The sequence below is a fragment of the Salvelinus fontinalis genome, chromosome 9, assembly GCF_029448725.1.
Source record: "Salvelinus fontinalis isolate EN_2023a chromosome 9, ASM2944872v1, whole genome shotgun sequence".
Classification (NCBI taxonomy): Eukaryota; Metazoa; Chordata; class Actinopteri; order Salmoniformes; family Salmonidae; genus Salvelinus; species Salvelinus fontinalis.
Genome location: NC_074673.1, coordinates 45,905,883 through 45,921,716, shown reverse-complemented (window position 1 = coordinate 45,921,716; position 15,834 = coordinate 45,905,883). Strand labels below are relative to the sequence as shown.

Genomic DNA, 15,834 nt, shown 5'->3' with positions numbered 1-15,834 from the left:
CTACATAAGCTTCTAGCTTTACTTGATCAAGATTGTGGGTGTCTCTTTTTGCAAGAATATAATTCTCGAAAGCCACTGGGCATGTAAAATGTGTCAACATTTTGTGTCAAGAAATGCCGGTATAGGTGTGAAAGTCCGTACTTGTTGTTCTTGTTCGATTAAGCGCTAAAGGTGATTTGGGTGCTACAAGGTTTCTGGGGGTGAGGCCTGGCTCCAACAGGCTATCGCAAGCCTGGGATTTAAAAATGGCCCTCTAAGACATGTGGCTATGTTGTGGAGCTGATCCAATGGTTTAAATCAAAATGGAGGCTAAGATGAGAGAATCTTAGAGATGTGCTCCATGTTACCTCAATGTTAGGGTTGAGAACAGTATTGTTAGCGCTATACTGGTCTTTTGTGATATGGTAAACAGATAGCTGGACACATATCTAGTGGACAGAAATGTTTGCGTGTTTTACGTCACAGCAAAGTCAGTGATAGTTTAATAGAGAGAAAGGTGTGACATTCTGTTATTCTGGAGACCTGTGAACTATGAGAACGTGGTGGCACGTTGAACTTTCCATTCTCATAGGATAAACACATAGACACTCTACTAATGTTACAGGGCCCATTGAACAATAGCCTGATTTGTGAAATCAACCCAGATATCTATAGCTATGATAATATGATTGTAATTTCAAGAAACTACCTTTGACTTTCAGTCTTTTACATTGTCAAACAGTTTCATGTTGTTTCATTATTCCCTATGTCCCCATTTTTGTTTTGTATCTTTAACAAGTTAATATGACATAATGGAATCATGGAAAAGTGCCTGAAATGCCTATGTGAGAGGGAGATGTCCACATAAGGAAATTAAATGGAAATTACTGATAATATTCCAAGAGAAAGAACCTGATCTGTGATTTGGAAATCGGATCCTGGACGCATTTCTTAAAGACATTTGCAGCTGTCTGTTTAGGAATAGTTGTAATGTGTGAGTAGGTCTCTAGGGTGGCCCAGTTATAGAAGTTATGGTTTACAAATGCAAAGGTGAATGTTTTGTGAACATCCTTGTAATGCACACTAATCAATTCAAAATGTGTAACTTTGGGGATTTATCAGATAATGATACATTGTCTGACAAGATAACAATAAGTTGCAAAACCAAAACTAAATCAGAAGCACAAGGCTAGCCACGGCTTACTAAATTGGTCTAAAAGGGACCGAATCCCTTTAAAATGTTGATAAAGAGTTAGATCGTCATGTTTCTAAAGATGCATGTATTCTAGCACCAATGTTGAGGCATGGAATTTGGACCTTAGATTTTGACCTTCACATTGACCTGTGGTCTCATGGAACATGACTCTAGCATCCAGGGAAGGAGGGAGGAAGGGGAGGAGGGAGGGAGGTAAAAAAAAAAGGCCATGAATATTTGCGTGGGTGCCTTCTCATTTATCGCCTGAGAAGCAGAATTGGCAGCGTGTTGAATTTCAGTATATTTTCCTAACACTAATTAGAAAACAGCCATAAAAATGTGCCGGTTTAGAGCTTTGTAGATTCAAAAGCAATCCCTTTACAAATTCAGCAAATTTCTCTGTACCACAATTTATTCAAAAATGTCAACAAAATGTTCCCCCATTAGGGTTGGGTTCTGGTAATGGGAGAAGACATTTTACAGTCTGGCATCGATCATAACCCCATGCTATAAATAATGCTAGTGACTTGAGTGTTGCCTCCTTGGCGTCTTAGTGAAAGTGTTTCTCTTTCTTCCCTTGTACCTCGTACCTCAGGTGCAAAGTCCACTGTCACCATGTCTGACACAGAGGAAGTGTAAGTATTTGCAGCATTATTTTGCATCATCATGATTACCTCATCCAGATTTCATTTTGGTGAGTTGTTTTGACTGCCTGACTGAACTTGCATTATCTTTTTCTATCCTTTTTCTATCCTTTCACAGCGAGGGTAAGTTACATTATTACTATATTATTGCTATGTATCATTATTGTATCTTTTCATTATCCTAGTCATTTTCAATTGGTAATTGTTCAATCATATGCTGAAACATTCTGTATGTTTTTTAACCAATGCCTAACTGATTTCGATCCTCAATGTAGAATAGTTAAACGCAATGGAGAAACTTGGCTGGACTCCTTAGGTTTCAAGTTGTGTTCAAAACTGCCCTCTATTGCACAACAGCATACATTGACTTGATTTTCGATACTTTAAATGTAGAGAAAGCCATGACTTAGTCATGACTTATTGATGAATGGTTTCAGGAGCCAATGTTGATAACAGGCCATGAACTAAATTGAGCATGATGCATTTAAAATGAATTAATGCATTCCTTTAAATTATTTTCTGAATGTCAGACCACATACATCCACTAGTCTGTTAGGAACAGGCCCCTGAAACTATCTAGACCTTTCACAGTTATACTGTCCTCCTAGTTTGTACATATTTTGTCTGAATAAAAATACATATCTCCTCTTTATGGAGGGAGATAAATCAATCCTATTATACTATCAGGCCTTGAAATGTTTTGTCTGCTCAAAAGTCTTCTCAAGAGACCTGATTTAACAGCACTTTGTGAGCTGCCATTTGATCAGCTATGGAGGACTGTACTGTGTATGCATACAATTGATCCCTACTGTACCCATATTTACAGTATATAATATATATACAAAATATTATATTATATACTGATATATTGGATGCAGCCGGATTATTTTGGTAATACTATTGTTTTACTGCTTTCTTTCTCCGAAATTTTTGTTTATATCCGTGGAGGCGAGGGAGAAGGTAAAAAACAATGACCCGCAGACAATGAAAATGTTCATGTCATCGATACTAATTTGTCAGCTGTGTCGCTCTTGATCCTCATAGCATGTTGGATAATGCTAATGCTACCACTTCACCTTACTTCATCAGACTTTAACTTGAACTTACAATATGGTCATTGCAGAAAAGATTGATCTGCAGAGTTAGAAACTACAGGCTCATGTCAGACTAGATATACCAAATTAGAAGTTACCTCGTCGGCAAACAAACCTTCGTAATTGGCAGAAGTGTTTGTATAGTAGAAAAGTAGCAAAGCAAGGACAATTTCAGGTCCCTGTATGTAGGAAGCATCAACACATTGTCCAGTATTGCCTCTATAGATCTATTCATTGACCCCTGAACTCTTTCTCCTGCTTGCTATTTTCTCTGCCTCATATAGCGCCACCCGGTGGTTACGCCCATAAACTCATCTCCTCTTTTAACCTCCATATCTCTCTTCTGTTCTAAATAACTCGCCCTCTTTCTCATGCTTCCATTCATTAACCTCTCCATTCACCTTCCTCTCCCTGGTTACTCACTGCATGTTGTGTAGCCATAGCAGAAGAAGTAGTTGAAGAGGTAGTTGAAGAGGTAGTAGAAGAAGAAGTGGTAGAGGAAGAGGTAGAAGTGGCCCCAGAGGCAGCCCCAGAACCAGAGGCAGAGCCTGAGCCAGAGCCCGAGCCAGAGGCAGAGCCTGAGCCAGAACCAGAGGCGGAAGGTATGTTGGCATGGGGTATTCTATCATCCTTTTAGATGCAGCAGTGCGCTCCACCTGTTACAGCCAGACAGACCTAAGACTAATATAGCTAGGGATGTGTTCCAATGTCCATAGTAGCATACCCCTTAGAATCCAATACATTGGACATATTTTAAGTGGTATGCTAGTGTCGATAATGGGATTTATCCCTAGTGTACTTTCTTGTTCTACATTTACTTTAATGTAGTACCTTCCCTTCATAGCTGGCCAAGACAATGGATGCATGCACTGTATTATTAGTTGTATGTTATTAGTTATATGTTCCCATTTAGAATGTGCAAATAAATATGCCCAATTCCCTGTTCCGTTCTCGCTGCTTTTAGGCCTAGGGCAAACTGCTGCCTCATTGCTACACACAAAAAAATGCTGGATTAAAAAGAACCTAACAACCAGCGCTGGGTAAATATTGGACAGAACACACACTGGGTTATTTTGACCGAGCCAGTTGGGTTGCGTGAATAACCCAACTTGTTGGGTTGTTGGGATTATCCAAACAAGGGTTAATTTAACCATCAGTTGGGTATTTTTAACTTTCACGCTGGGGTGACCTAGCAGCTGTGTCTTATTGTATGTAATCCTTAAATTATTTTCAGGAGGCGTGGCTTATTATGCCTGTGAATATTCAGACAGCTCTTATTGGCCACCCGTGAGAGTAAATCTCATTCCTGTTCATCATGTCAATGTTCAACCTTAACATGTGATAACTATACAACAGAACAGATTAACAGGAATTACTTTTACTCTCATGGTTGGCAAAAAAATCTGTAAGCCACGCCCCTACTGAAGTACGCTTCTAAACGCTTCTGACCCGTTGGGTCATACAGTGCCTTCAGAAAGTATACACACCACTCAACTTTTTCCAGATTTTGTTGTGTTACTGCCTGAATTTAAAATGGACTAAATTGAGATTTTTTGTCACTGACCTAGACACAATACCCCATAATTCAAAGTGGAATTGTGTTTTTCAAAAAAAAAGTAAATTAATAAAAAATGAAAAGCTGAAATGTCAATTAGTATTAAACCCCTTTGTTAGGGCAAGCCTAAATAAGTTCAGCAGTAACAATTTGCTTAACAAGTCGCATAATATGGACTCACGCTGTGTGCAATAATAGTGTTTAACATTATTTTTGAGTGACTACCTCATCTCTGTACCCCACACATACAATTATCTATAAGGTCCCTTAGTCAAGCAGTGGTTTTCAAACACAGATTCAACTACAAAGACCAAGGTTTTCCAATGGCTCGCAAAGAAGGGCACCTATTGGTAAATGGGTAAAAAAATATTGGATATCCTTTTGAGCATGGTTAAGTTGTTAATTATACTTTGGATGGTGTATCAATACACCAAGCCACTACAAAGATACAGACGTCCTTGCTATTTCAGTTGCCGGAGAGGAAGGAAACCTTTCAGGGATTTCACCATGAGGTCCATGATGACTTTAAAATAGTTACAGAGTTTAATGGCTGTGATAGGAGAAAACTGAGGATGGATCAACAACATTGTAGTTACTCCACAATACTAACCTAATTGAAAAAGTGAAAAGAAGGAAGCCAGTACAGAATAAATGTTTTCCAAAACAGGTATACTGTTTGCACTAAATACTGCAAAACATGTAGCAAAGCAATTCACTTTTTGCCCTGAATGCAAAGTTTTTTTGGGGGGACAAATCCAATACAACCCATTACTGAGTACCACTATCCATATTTTCAAGCATAGTTGTAGCTGCATTTATGGTATGGGTATGCTTATAATCGTTAAGGAATGGGGAGTATTTCAGGATAAAACTAAACGGAATGGAGCTAAGCACAGGCAAAATCCTAGAGGAAAACCTGGTTCAGTCTGCTTTCCACCAGACACTGGAAGATGAATTCAGCAGGACAATAAACTAAAACACAAGGTCAAATCTACAATGGAGTTGTTTTTCCAAGAAGACAGTGAATTCATTTTGCATTCAGGCTGTAACACAACAAAATGTGGAATAAGTCACAGGGTTTGAATACTTTCTGAAGGCACTGTATCTCAATAACCCAGCACCAATAACCCAGAATAAACAATCCAATCTGGCTCTTTTTAAAGATATCCTGCACTGTTTATTCCCGTTACTCTAAAAGGATCAAAAATACCTCTGTGCTTCTAATATGGGCCTGAAAAGGCATAATCCTGATTATACTGTACATGCACTCTGAACATTTGTTTGTTGTGACAGTCCCTTCTTAAAGTTAGAATCCTTAGTTGCTACATTTTTTGGAGGTATAAATTAATGATATACACTGAGTGTACAAAACATTAAGAACACCTGCTCTTTCCATTACAGACTGACCAGGTAAATACAGGTGAAAGCTATGATCCCTTATTAATGTCACTTGTTAAATCCACTTCAATTAGTGTAGATAAAAGGGAGTATACAGGTTAAAGAAGGATTTCTAAGCCTTGAGACAATTGAGACATGGATTGTGTATGTGTGCCATTCAGAGGGTGAATGGGCGAGAGAAAATATTTAAGTGCCTTTGAAAGGGGTACGGTAGTAGGTGCCAGCAAGGCTGCTGGGTTTTTCACTCTCAACAGTTTCCTGTGTATATCAAGAATGGTCCCCCACCCAAAGGACATCCAGCCAACTTGACACAACTGTGGGAAGCATTGGAGTCAACATGGGCCAGCATCCATGTGGAATGCTTTTGACACCTTGTCAAAGGTGTTTCTTATTTTTGGTATACTCAGTGTAAACCCATTGATTCTTGAAGAATATAACTTATGCTTGAGCTTAGTTCAACTGTTGTACCTCATCAGAACCCAAAATATAAGTGTTTTCTCCAATGTTTGTAAACAATGTAAATGTAAAGAAACTGTAGAGCTTCAAAACATGGTTAAAACTGTAATTTTTATATCATGGATGGTCAGTCGTTGAATCAATAGCACTGTCTATGAATCTGAGAGTGGTTACATTTCTCCAGTCCCATCCCTCAGCTTTTACCCAAACAGAGGCTGGGTGCCACTTTCTTTTTGTTTCAACTAAGGATTCTAGTTTTAACTGAACGATACTTTGAGGCGCTTTTGTGTGACACATTTACAAATTCATTATTGTACTTCACACGAACTGCTGAAGTGTTGCACTAAAGTAAATCATAGTGCTTAGCCCGACAAAGTGTCATTTCCATTTGAAATATTAAAATGAGATGACGCAAATGCTGAAGCTTAGGTAGAGTATGCAGCCTATGGCTTATTAGTCAGCCCTTGTTGCCATTGCTAACGCTGTTTATTTTGCTTTTATTTTCATTGCTTGCTGCATGCAGAGGTCGTTGAAGAGGAAGGTATGTTGATTAAAGATTAATTATCTGTGTCACTCTGGTTGGTATATAGGAATGCGTATGTATATATTGTCCATGTCCCAGGTCTGAGGTCTCGCTGTATTGGGGGAATGTCTGCTCTGTCATACCTGTTTGTCAGATCTAGAATTACCGTGAAATTGGCTGACTGGTAGGACAAAGAAAAACTACACATCAGTTAATCAAATCCATTTTTAAATGGTGTATTTTGGGAAAGAAATAAGAAAAAGGATGGAAGAATATGAAATGCTAACATTTGCTTAACCGCGCAGTGACCCCACTGTTCAACCCTCCCTGCTGTGCCCACTCATTATTAGCACGGCATGTACCAAACACATAACAAGAGAAAGAACATGCACTTCTAACAATTAAATCTGTGTTGTCTTGCTTGTGAAAATGGTGTGCGGGTCAAACGATAAACATTACACAGTTATAACGTTTCTCTTTTAAAGTTAAACGCTTTGCTTGTCTTTCAGCAGGAATATTTGTTATTGTACTATTTTCCTGTACTATAAGTAGACTTGAATTATTCTAAAATAAGATCACACTAGAATGAAATCAAGCACACGTAACACATGTTCACATTCTTCAATTGTGTGTGCAAAGCTGTTTATGTAAAGTCAATAGCTGAGATTTGGATCTTTCTTTTGGTGGTTATTTCTCGGCTGATTTTCATAGCACTAACAAACATCCACCACCTCAAATTGAAAGCCAGGCATTTCTGCAATATCTACCACAGATCCATTTTTTTCTCCATTTAATGTAGAAACAATCAAATATTCATTCAAGTAATGCCTGAATCTATTTTGCCTGATAATTACTCATTTGCTTTATGCTGATTTGTACATATCTAACCCAATAACATGTACTTGTCCTCCTCTTCATTTCTTAATAAACAGCCCAAAAGCCACAGTTCAAGTAAGTCATCGTTTCATGTAACCCCTCATTTGTTTGTACACATTTCTAGATATGTAGGATTACTACATAGAAATAACTGCCTTCATATTTCCATTTCCATTTCAATCTCTCATAAAACAAATACTACATTCTTAACTGTGGTAGTCAAAGCCTTCAGCTGTCTTATTCTATATAGGCCTAACGCACCAAATATGAATGTTTCTTTCTTTTTTTAGATATCAAATCAAATGTATTTATATAGCCCTTCTTACATCCGCTGAAATCTCAAAGTGCTGTACAGAAACCCTGCCTAAAACCCCAAACAGCAAGCGATGCAGGTGTAGAAGCACGGTGGCTAGGAAAAACTCCCTAGAAAGGCCAAAACCTAGGAAGAAACCTAGAGAGGAACCAGGCTATGAGGGGTGGCCAGTCCTCTTCTGTCTGTGCCGGGTGGAGATCATAACAGAACATGGCCAAGATGTTCAAATGTTCATAAATGACCAGCATGGTCAAATAATAATAATCACAGTAGTTGTCGAGGGTGCAGCAAGTCAGCACCTCAGGAGTAAATGTCAGTTGGCTTTTCATAGCCGATCATTAAGAGTAACTCTACCACTCCTGCTGTCTCTAGAGAGTTGAAAACAGCAGGTCTGGGACAGGTAGCACGTCCGGTGAACAGGTCAGGGTTCCATAGCCGCAGGCAGAACCGTTGAAACTGGAGCAGCAGCACGGCCAGGTGGACTGGGGACAGCAAGGAGTCATCATGCCAGGTAGTCCTGAGGCATGGTCCTAGGGCTCAGGTCCTCCGAGAGAGAGAAATAAAGAGAGAAAGAGAGAATTAGAGAGAGCATACTTAAATTCACACAGGACACCGGATAAGACAGGAGAAGTACTCCAGATATAACAAACTGACCCTAGCCCCCGACACATATATATATTTTTGTTATTATTGTATTGTCCTTATTTCAGGTTAACATCACATCAATTTGTAAATATGTAGACATATTTCATTACTAACAAGATGACATAAAACATAACAAAAGCAACAGAAAACAAAACAGTGACAGTAAAAAATGTAAAATTTAAATAATTGAAATTCAATTTCAGTTCTCTGCTGTCTTACAGTGTTGCATTACCCCTAACATTATAAATGTTTTATTACGTGTGTAAAAAAAGAAATGTTATTTATTTATATTATTTTACTACCCATAGATTCACTGTATTTTTATATTGACACTTCTCAGGGTACCAAAGATTCCTGATGGCGATAAAGTGGACTTTGACGTAAGTAGCCCTCCATACATCATGACCATCTGGAGACAGCTGGCTGAATAATACCAGGGCTAATGTCAAAGTTGACAACATGTACTTAACACATGGCTCTACTTCCTAACCTTACAGGACATGCAGAAAAAACGTCAGAACAAGGATCTTGTTGAGCTGCAGGGCCTGATCGATGCTCACTTTGAGCACAGAAAGAAGGAGGAGGAAGAGCTCATCGCCCTCAAAGAAAGAATTGTGAGTAAGAATGAGTAAATGACATCACTCTGCATACACATGGGTCAAATTTGAAAATGAATACAAGGTCGTAAATAAAATCAAGGTTTTCTTATTGGACAAGTTCAGGTAGTTCACTCCTGCTTGCTAACATTTAGTTCCTGGGGAATACAACCATGACAAAATGATAAGACACTGCAGTGCCCACTGGTGACCAAAGGTAATACAACCAACCATGTGTATCTGTGTGTCCATCTGCAGGAGAAGCGTAGGGCTGAGAGGGCCGAGCAGAACAGGATCCGTAGCGAGAAGGAGAAGGAGCGCGCGGCGAGACGTGAGGTTTGTGTCCTCCGCCGGGTACCACTATCGACCCCTCCGGGCTTTCGTCAACTATCAGTGTTCTGTCAACATGGGACCTACAACTACAACACACTGACTTTGTGCTGTGATCTCTCATACAGGAGGAGAGGCTGAAGAGGGAGGAGGCAGATACCAAGAAGAAGGCTGATGAGGACGCAAAGAAGAAGTCTGCCCTGTCCAGCATGGGCTCCAACTACAGCAGCCATCTGCAGAAGGTGACCTAGCGACCAGCCAGTCTTCACAGAACCATACGTTATGAATAGAAAAAATATCACGTACTTGTATATAACATGTAATTCAGAAAAAAAACAGGGGAAAAAACAATGATTTATGTGTGTACGTGTGTGATCGATGGACTTGCCCCTTGTAACCACTGCCATTAATTTGTAACAGGCTGACTCAAAGAGAGGTGGGAAGAAGGAAACTGAGAGAGAGAAGAAGAAGAAGATCCTGGCAGGCAGACGCAAGGCACTGAACATCGACCATCTGAATGAAGAGAAACTGAAGTAAGAAACAGTTCAAGTAACCGACTTGGGCTTTTTGTACAGTACGGTGTGCGTAGTGTTTTGTTTTGGCAAGGAGAATCAGGCCTACAACAGGAAAAGTCAGGTACAAGTACAATAGCTTTTGCAACTGTCTCGTTATCTGAAATGAATGCACTTTAAGAACAGCCTTCAGCCAATCTCAATCAAGTATTCAACCTCAGGTATAAATATGCAATCTCCACAGAGAGTTTGAACTCACAGAGTCATCTTGCTTGCTCTGCTCTAGGGAGAAGGCAAAGGAGCTGCATGAATGGATGCAGACACTGGAGTCTGAGAAGTTTGACCACATCGAGAGGCTGAAGAGGCAGAAGTATGAGGTATGTATCCGATGACCTGGTTAAAGAAAAGAGAAATATACTGTAAGTTATCCCAGTGATGCATACATACATACATAGATACATACATACATACATACATACATACATACATACATACATACATACATACATACATACATACATACATACATACATACATTCAGCAATATACACATCTGAAAGAATTGTGGTCTGTTTAAGTTGATGAGGGGCGCCTTGTGATATATTTTAAAGACACATTCAATTAAATGACTTAACCTTTTAATTTTACTCGCTCTAAACAAGAGCTAAGCTGATAATATGACTGGCTCCGTTCTTAGAGCATATACCTTTAGACACGACCGCATTCCCCTGTGGCAGTACGGACGGTACTGTTATTGACCGTGACCTGATAAAACGTCTAGCTCAGTCACCACATGATCAGTTTTTCCTTAGGTTGTTACAGACATGGGTCATGTAAGACACCCTGTAAGATATTGTATCTTTAGATACACTGGAAAATTCCAAGTCTTACCTGAGTAAAATCAAGGGTGACAGTGGGCCACCAAGTCTCACCATCTGCTTGGTGGCCTCAGTCATGGCCTCTCAGATATGAAAGCAACTCTGCTTTGATATCTCCTCCAGGTCACAACCCTGCGTAAGAGAGTGGAGGAGCTGAGTAAATTGTAAGTATAGCTGGACAGTTGTCACAGCTCAGGGGGCTCTGCCGCGCCACTGCGTTGCATGGTCTGAAACTTAATGAGAAAGTTGCATGTGAAACTTAACACAGAGGCGACTGAAACAGAGCAAAAGGCTCAATGATCGATCAAGGAGACACCATGGAAGACACCAAATTAAATCTTAATGAATGTTGATTATATTTCACTCATTCAGGTTGAACACTCCATGTTATAGACAGGTTATGACACATGGCATACTGTACCATGTCATTCTGAAACATGCTACAGAGGTATTAGAGTGTGTCTATGTGCGAGCACTTTAGACTGAGACCCCATCATAGACCCATAGAGAACTGCTGAGCTAAAAGCCAGTCACTAGTCAAGTCTTAAGAAATGGTGTGATTCACAGGTAAGTGATTCTGTCTGAAGTGACAGAAACTCAGTAGTGGTAGTGTCTGGCTAATCATGTCTAGCATGTCCTCCTCCCTTAAACTCTCTATTCTTGGCAATTTGGGGAGTTAATACTGACACACACACAGACAACTAGTCTAACTATTCACATGCTCTCGGTGTCCTATTTTTTTTATCAATAAAAACCTATTCATTTTTTATTCTCCCTCTTTGATTAGGCTAAGTGCAGACCAAGACAAGATCAATCTTCTCATACAGCAGCAGTCTGCAAGGGTCTAGTTTAGGGTGTCCTGTCCTCAGTAAGAGTGTCTGGTAGGCTAGGTGTGTGTCCGGTCTTCCCCATACTGCCATATACAGCAGGCAACCCCTGGCCACAGGACATTCAGTCCACAGAAAGGAGAGCATTGGGGCTCCTCAGTCCCAAGGTAAAGCCTCAGTCAGTCAGTCAGTCAGTCAGTCAGTCAGTCTCCTGTAAAATGTGCTGTTAAATGTGTCATTTCCAGGTTATCACTCCCAGGAACCACATTGACATGTTACAGAAACAGTAAGTCATGTAGCTTCGACCCCTATATCATTCTGCCAAAACAGTTTTTAGGACAGTTCATGTAAGTTCATGGCTGAAAACATTACAGTTTAGAATCCACCAATGAGATGAATTGCTATTGAGTTTATCTCTCCCTTCACTATCTGACAGAAGAAACCAGTTTGCTATAGAACAAGATTGACATTCATGTTACTGTATTGGCAAACATAGCCAGCCATTCATTCTGAATTTGCTATGACATGACTTATTTAATACTCTTGGCCCTTTGGACATAAACACAAGCACTACTCTTATACCTTTGGCAAAACACATATACAGTAGACACTGACAATCCAAATCGCAAAGGATATAGACAACCAGGTTCAAGATGACAGACTTATTGGATGCCAACAAAGAAAGCCAAGTTCTTGTGCATCACGTTCCTGAGCTGTAATGTAAGTAATGTATTTTTTGGAATATACAGAGCATTTGAAATCTATTCAGACCCCTTGACTTTTTCAAAACGTTGGTACGTTACAGCCTTATTCTAAAATTGATGAAATCGTTTTTTTCCCTCATCAATTCTCACACAATATCCCATAATGACAAAGAAAAAACACGTTTTTTATTGAGAATAAACTCTGAAATATCGCATTTACAAAAGTATTCAGACCCTTTTTACTCAGTACTTTGTTGAAGCACCTTTGGTAGCGATTACACCCTCGAGTCTTCTTGGGTATGACGCTACAAGCTTGGCACACCTGTATTTTGGGAGTTTCTCCCATTCTTCTATGCAGATCGTCTCAAGCTCTGTCAGGTTGGATGAGGAGCGTCACTGCACAGCTACTTTCAGGTCTCTCCAGAGATGTTCGATCGGGTTCAAGTCCGGGCTCTGGCTGGGCCACTCAAGGACATTCAGAGACTTGTCCCGAAGCCACTCCTGCATTGTCTGGGCTGTGTGCTTAGGGTCATTGTCCTGTTGGAAGGTGAACCTTCGCCCCAGTCTGAGGTCCTGAGCGCTCTAGAGCAGATTTTCATCAAGGATCTCTCTGTACTTTGCTCCGTTCATTTTCCCTCGATCCTGACTAGTCTCCCAGTCCCTGCCGCTGAAAAACATCCCCACAGCATGATGCTGCCACCACAATGCCTCATCGTAGGGATGGTGCCAGGTTTTCTCCAGACGTGATGCTTGCCATTCAGGCCAAAGACTTCAATCTTGGTTTCATCAGAACAGAGAATCTTGTTTCTCATGATCTGAGAGTCTTTAGATGCCTTTTGGCAAACTCCAAGCAGGCTGTCATGTGCCTTTTACTGAGGAGTGGCTCCCGTCTGGCCACTCTACCATAAAAACGGATGGCACTGTGATAGAGAAAACGTTTATTTAATCAATTTTGGAATAAGGCTGTAACGTAACAAAATGTGGAAATAGTCAAGGGATCAGAATACTTCCCGAATATACTGTATAAGGCTCTGGTTCTCTTTGGTCCATGTGTTCTACGTTGTGGGTATTGTCACATTGTCAAATGATTCAAAGCAAAGAAAATATATGAAAGCATCAAATCTGATCCTGAGGTAACTTTAAATTTCTTCATTGTGAAGTCAATGAAATGCCTGTCCAATTACTAAATAGTGTGCTTTCAACGTTGAGCTTTGGACTGCTGTTTATTTGCTCTCTCAGTGTTGCATTCTAATTTCTCGAAGCTATCATGTGTTTTACTGCCACCAAGGACTGGCTGTTAGCCTGATAGCCATAGGATGTGAAAAGAGATCATTTCCTCCATAAAGACAGAAAATACTCCATGAATCCTCACGAGCACAGTGGTATAGAACACCCGGGTCAGTGAGAGAATCATGTAATATTTCCTTTGCTTTCATTCATTCCATCATCACCTCCAGTCCATGGTAAGTGCTGCATGGTGTGCGAAAAGGATAAGCATGACATCTCCATGACTTGTTTTGAGTGGTCTGTTGTGATTGATGATTGTTAGTTAGACCAATGTTATAATATTAACATTAGAACAGCATAACTCACACATTTGCATCCATATCTAAAGTAATTTGGACGTCAATTCAGTAACGTAAAGTCAATGTAAGTCTTTATTTCTAGATTAAAATGTGCATTAATTGTCTCTTCATGGGATGTCTCACTCTGTTTCTCTGTCTTTCTGACGTTTTTATAGCTCCAAGAAGGGTAAAACAGTCCGCAGAAAGTAAACGATACTGTTCTGCTGCTTGGAGCCCAGACTGCCACCGTACTACCGGACACAAGCATAATGCAGCAACAACAACACACACTTACGCTAAGATCATGGCTCAGACACGACTAACACTATGTCTTAATGTTTGCATATTCACACAAGATGTGCTACGGTCTACAGACGTAGAACGGAGTCATTAGCTGCTGTTGTAGGAATTATCCCTCACGCTTTCTCTCCCTGGACTGTTTGGTTCTCAGTATTTTTGTAAATAAAGTGACTCTTCAACCTTGTCTGTAGATCTGTTATTAACCAAAACCCTCAAAAAATACATATATTTTTTGCCGTGTAATTTCAAAAGCAATTTGTTCATATTAATAAATATATCCACTTTAATAAGAGGCATAATGTTGTTGTTTGCAAAAATAGACCAAGATTAGCTTGTGGAATGATTAATGCCTATGTTAGAGCAGAAGAAATATTGCATTATAATTAAGGTTTCTTCAGCATACCATTCCATCACAAACACTGAGCATCAGAGTCATCCAAATGAGGTGTTCTGTCCTATTTTGAAGAAAAATGTAAGCATTTGAATTGCCATCACAATTAGATTGAGTTAGACTGTAACCTAGACTGAAATGTTCTGGTGTGTAACAGATAGTAACGTAAGTGGTTCACTACAGTAACGTAGCACAGTCGTTCCAAACCTTTTCTGTTGCGGGGGACAACCAAATCACTATCAAAATCTCTAGGACCACAATTTGTGTCACGCCTGCTCCCGCTCTCCACTCTCTGCCCAGCTTCACGCACTCCTGCCACCATCATTACGCACACCTGCTTCCCTCGTCACGCTCATCAGCGATTCATTGCACTCACCTGGACTCAATCACTTGTGTTATTTCCTCCCCTATATCTGTCTGTTCCCCATCTCTGTTCTCCGCTTCAGCTTTAATTGTCGTATGTCTTTGTATCACCCAGTTCTGACGCTGTTCCTGTCCTGTTCCATGTCTGTGCTAAATTAAATGTTCAACTCTCCGTACCTGCTTCTCATCATCAGCGTCGGTTCTTACAATTTGCAGAATGGCATAATATTTTTAAGGCACATGCAGTCTTTGTAGTTGTATTTTTTAAAGATGTCTAATAAATCACTGTCTGTTTATTTAATTAAAATAACTTCAACATATATTTATTATCATTTGTTTCCCTGAGCCTCCTTTTGCCCTTGAAATGTTCAGTATGATCACGTGGGCGTTAGGAAACACATTTGAAGATATTGATGTAATAAACAGCCCTAATTAGCTGATAGGATGGTCTAGAGCACACACACTTACCCAGATGAACAGTCATTGGTCTATTGTAATCCAATCACATTGTGACGTCATGATGTGGGCCAAAACTTCCATCCGACCTGAACAGGCTGAGATGCCAGCATAAGTTTTTCAAACAGCTGTTATGGCCTAAACTCACCAAAGGCGAGTGTGTGAGGCGTTTGTGATATATTTTAGAATGCATTGTTTTGAATTATAATGACCCAACTGAAGCCAGGGGTGGGC

General features: G+C 40.0%; 1 protein-coding gene across 1 annotated transcript; it reads left to right on the top strand.

Annotated features, from left to right (window-relative positions):
• The first annotated feature begins 799 nt into the window (after positions 1–799).
• On the top strand, positions 800–14,574 carry LOC129861841 (troponin T, fast skeletal muscle isoforms-like). The gene is made up of 14 exons (XM_055932980.1): positions 800–824; positions 1,770–1,809; positions 1,937–1,941; positions 3,308–3,514; positions 6,845–6,862; positions 7,777–7,795; positions 9,019–9,058; positions 9,176–9,292; positions 9,533–9,610; positions 9,733–9,846; positions 10,025–10,137; positions 10,403–10,493; positions 11,118–11,158; positions 14,267–14,574. Exons 1-14 carry the CDS (start codon positions 800–802, stop codon positions 14,298–14,300), a joined length of 942 nt encoding a protein of 313 aa, XP_055788955.1. The 3' UTR covers positions 14,301–14,574.
• The last annotated feature ends 1,260 nt before the right edge of the window (positions 14,575–15,834 follow it).

Bases quoted from the DNA above. Each gene is read 5' to 3' on its own strand.
- LOC129861841 (XM_055932980.1), top strand. From the start codon at position 800: ATGGAAAAGTGCCTGAAATGCCTAT. The intron at 9,059-9,175 runs GTAAGTAGCCCT...CTAACCTTACAG, and splicing joins GCGATAAAGTGGACTTTGAC to GACATGCAGAAAAAACGTCA. The intron at 10,138-10,402 runs GTAAGAAACAGT...GCTCTGCTCTAG, and splicing joins CTGAATGAAGAGAAACTGAA to GGAGAAGGCAAAGGAGCTGC.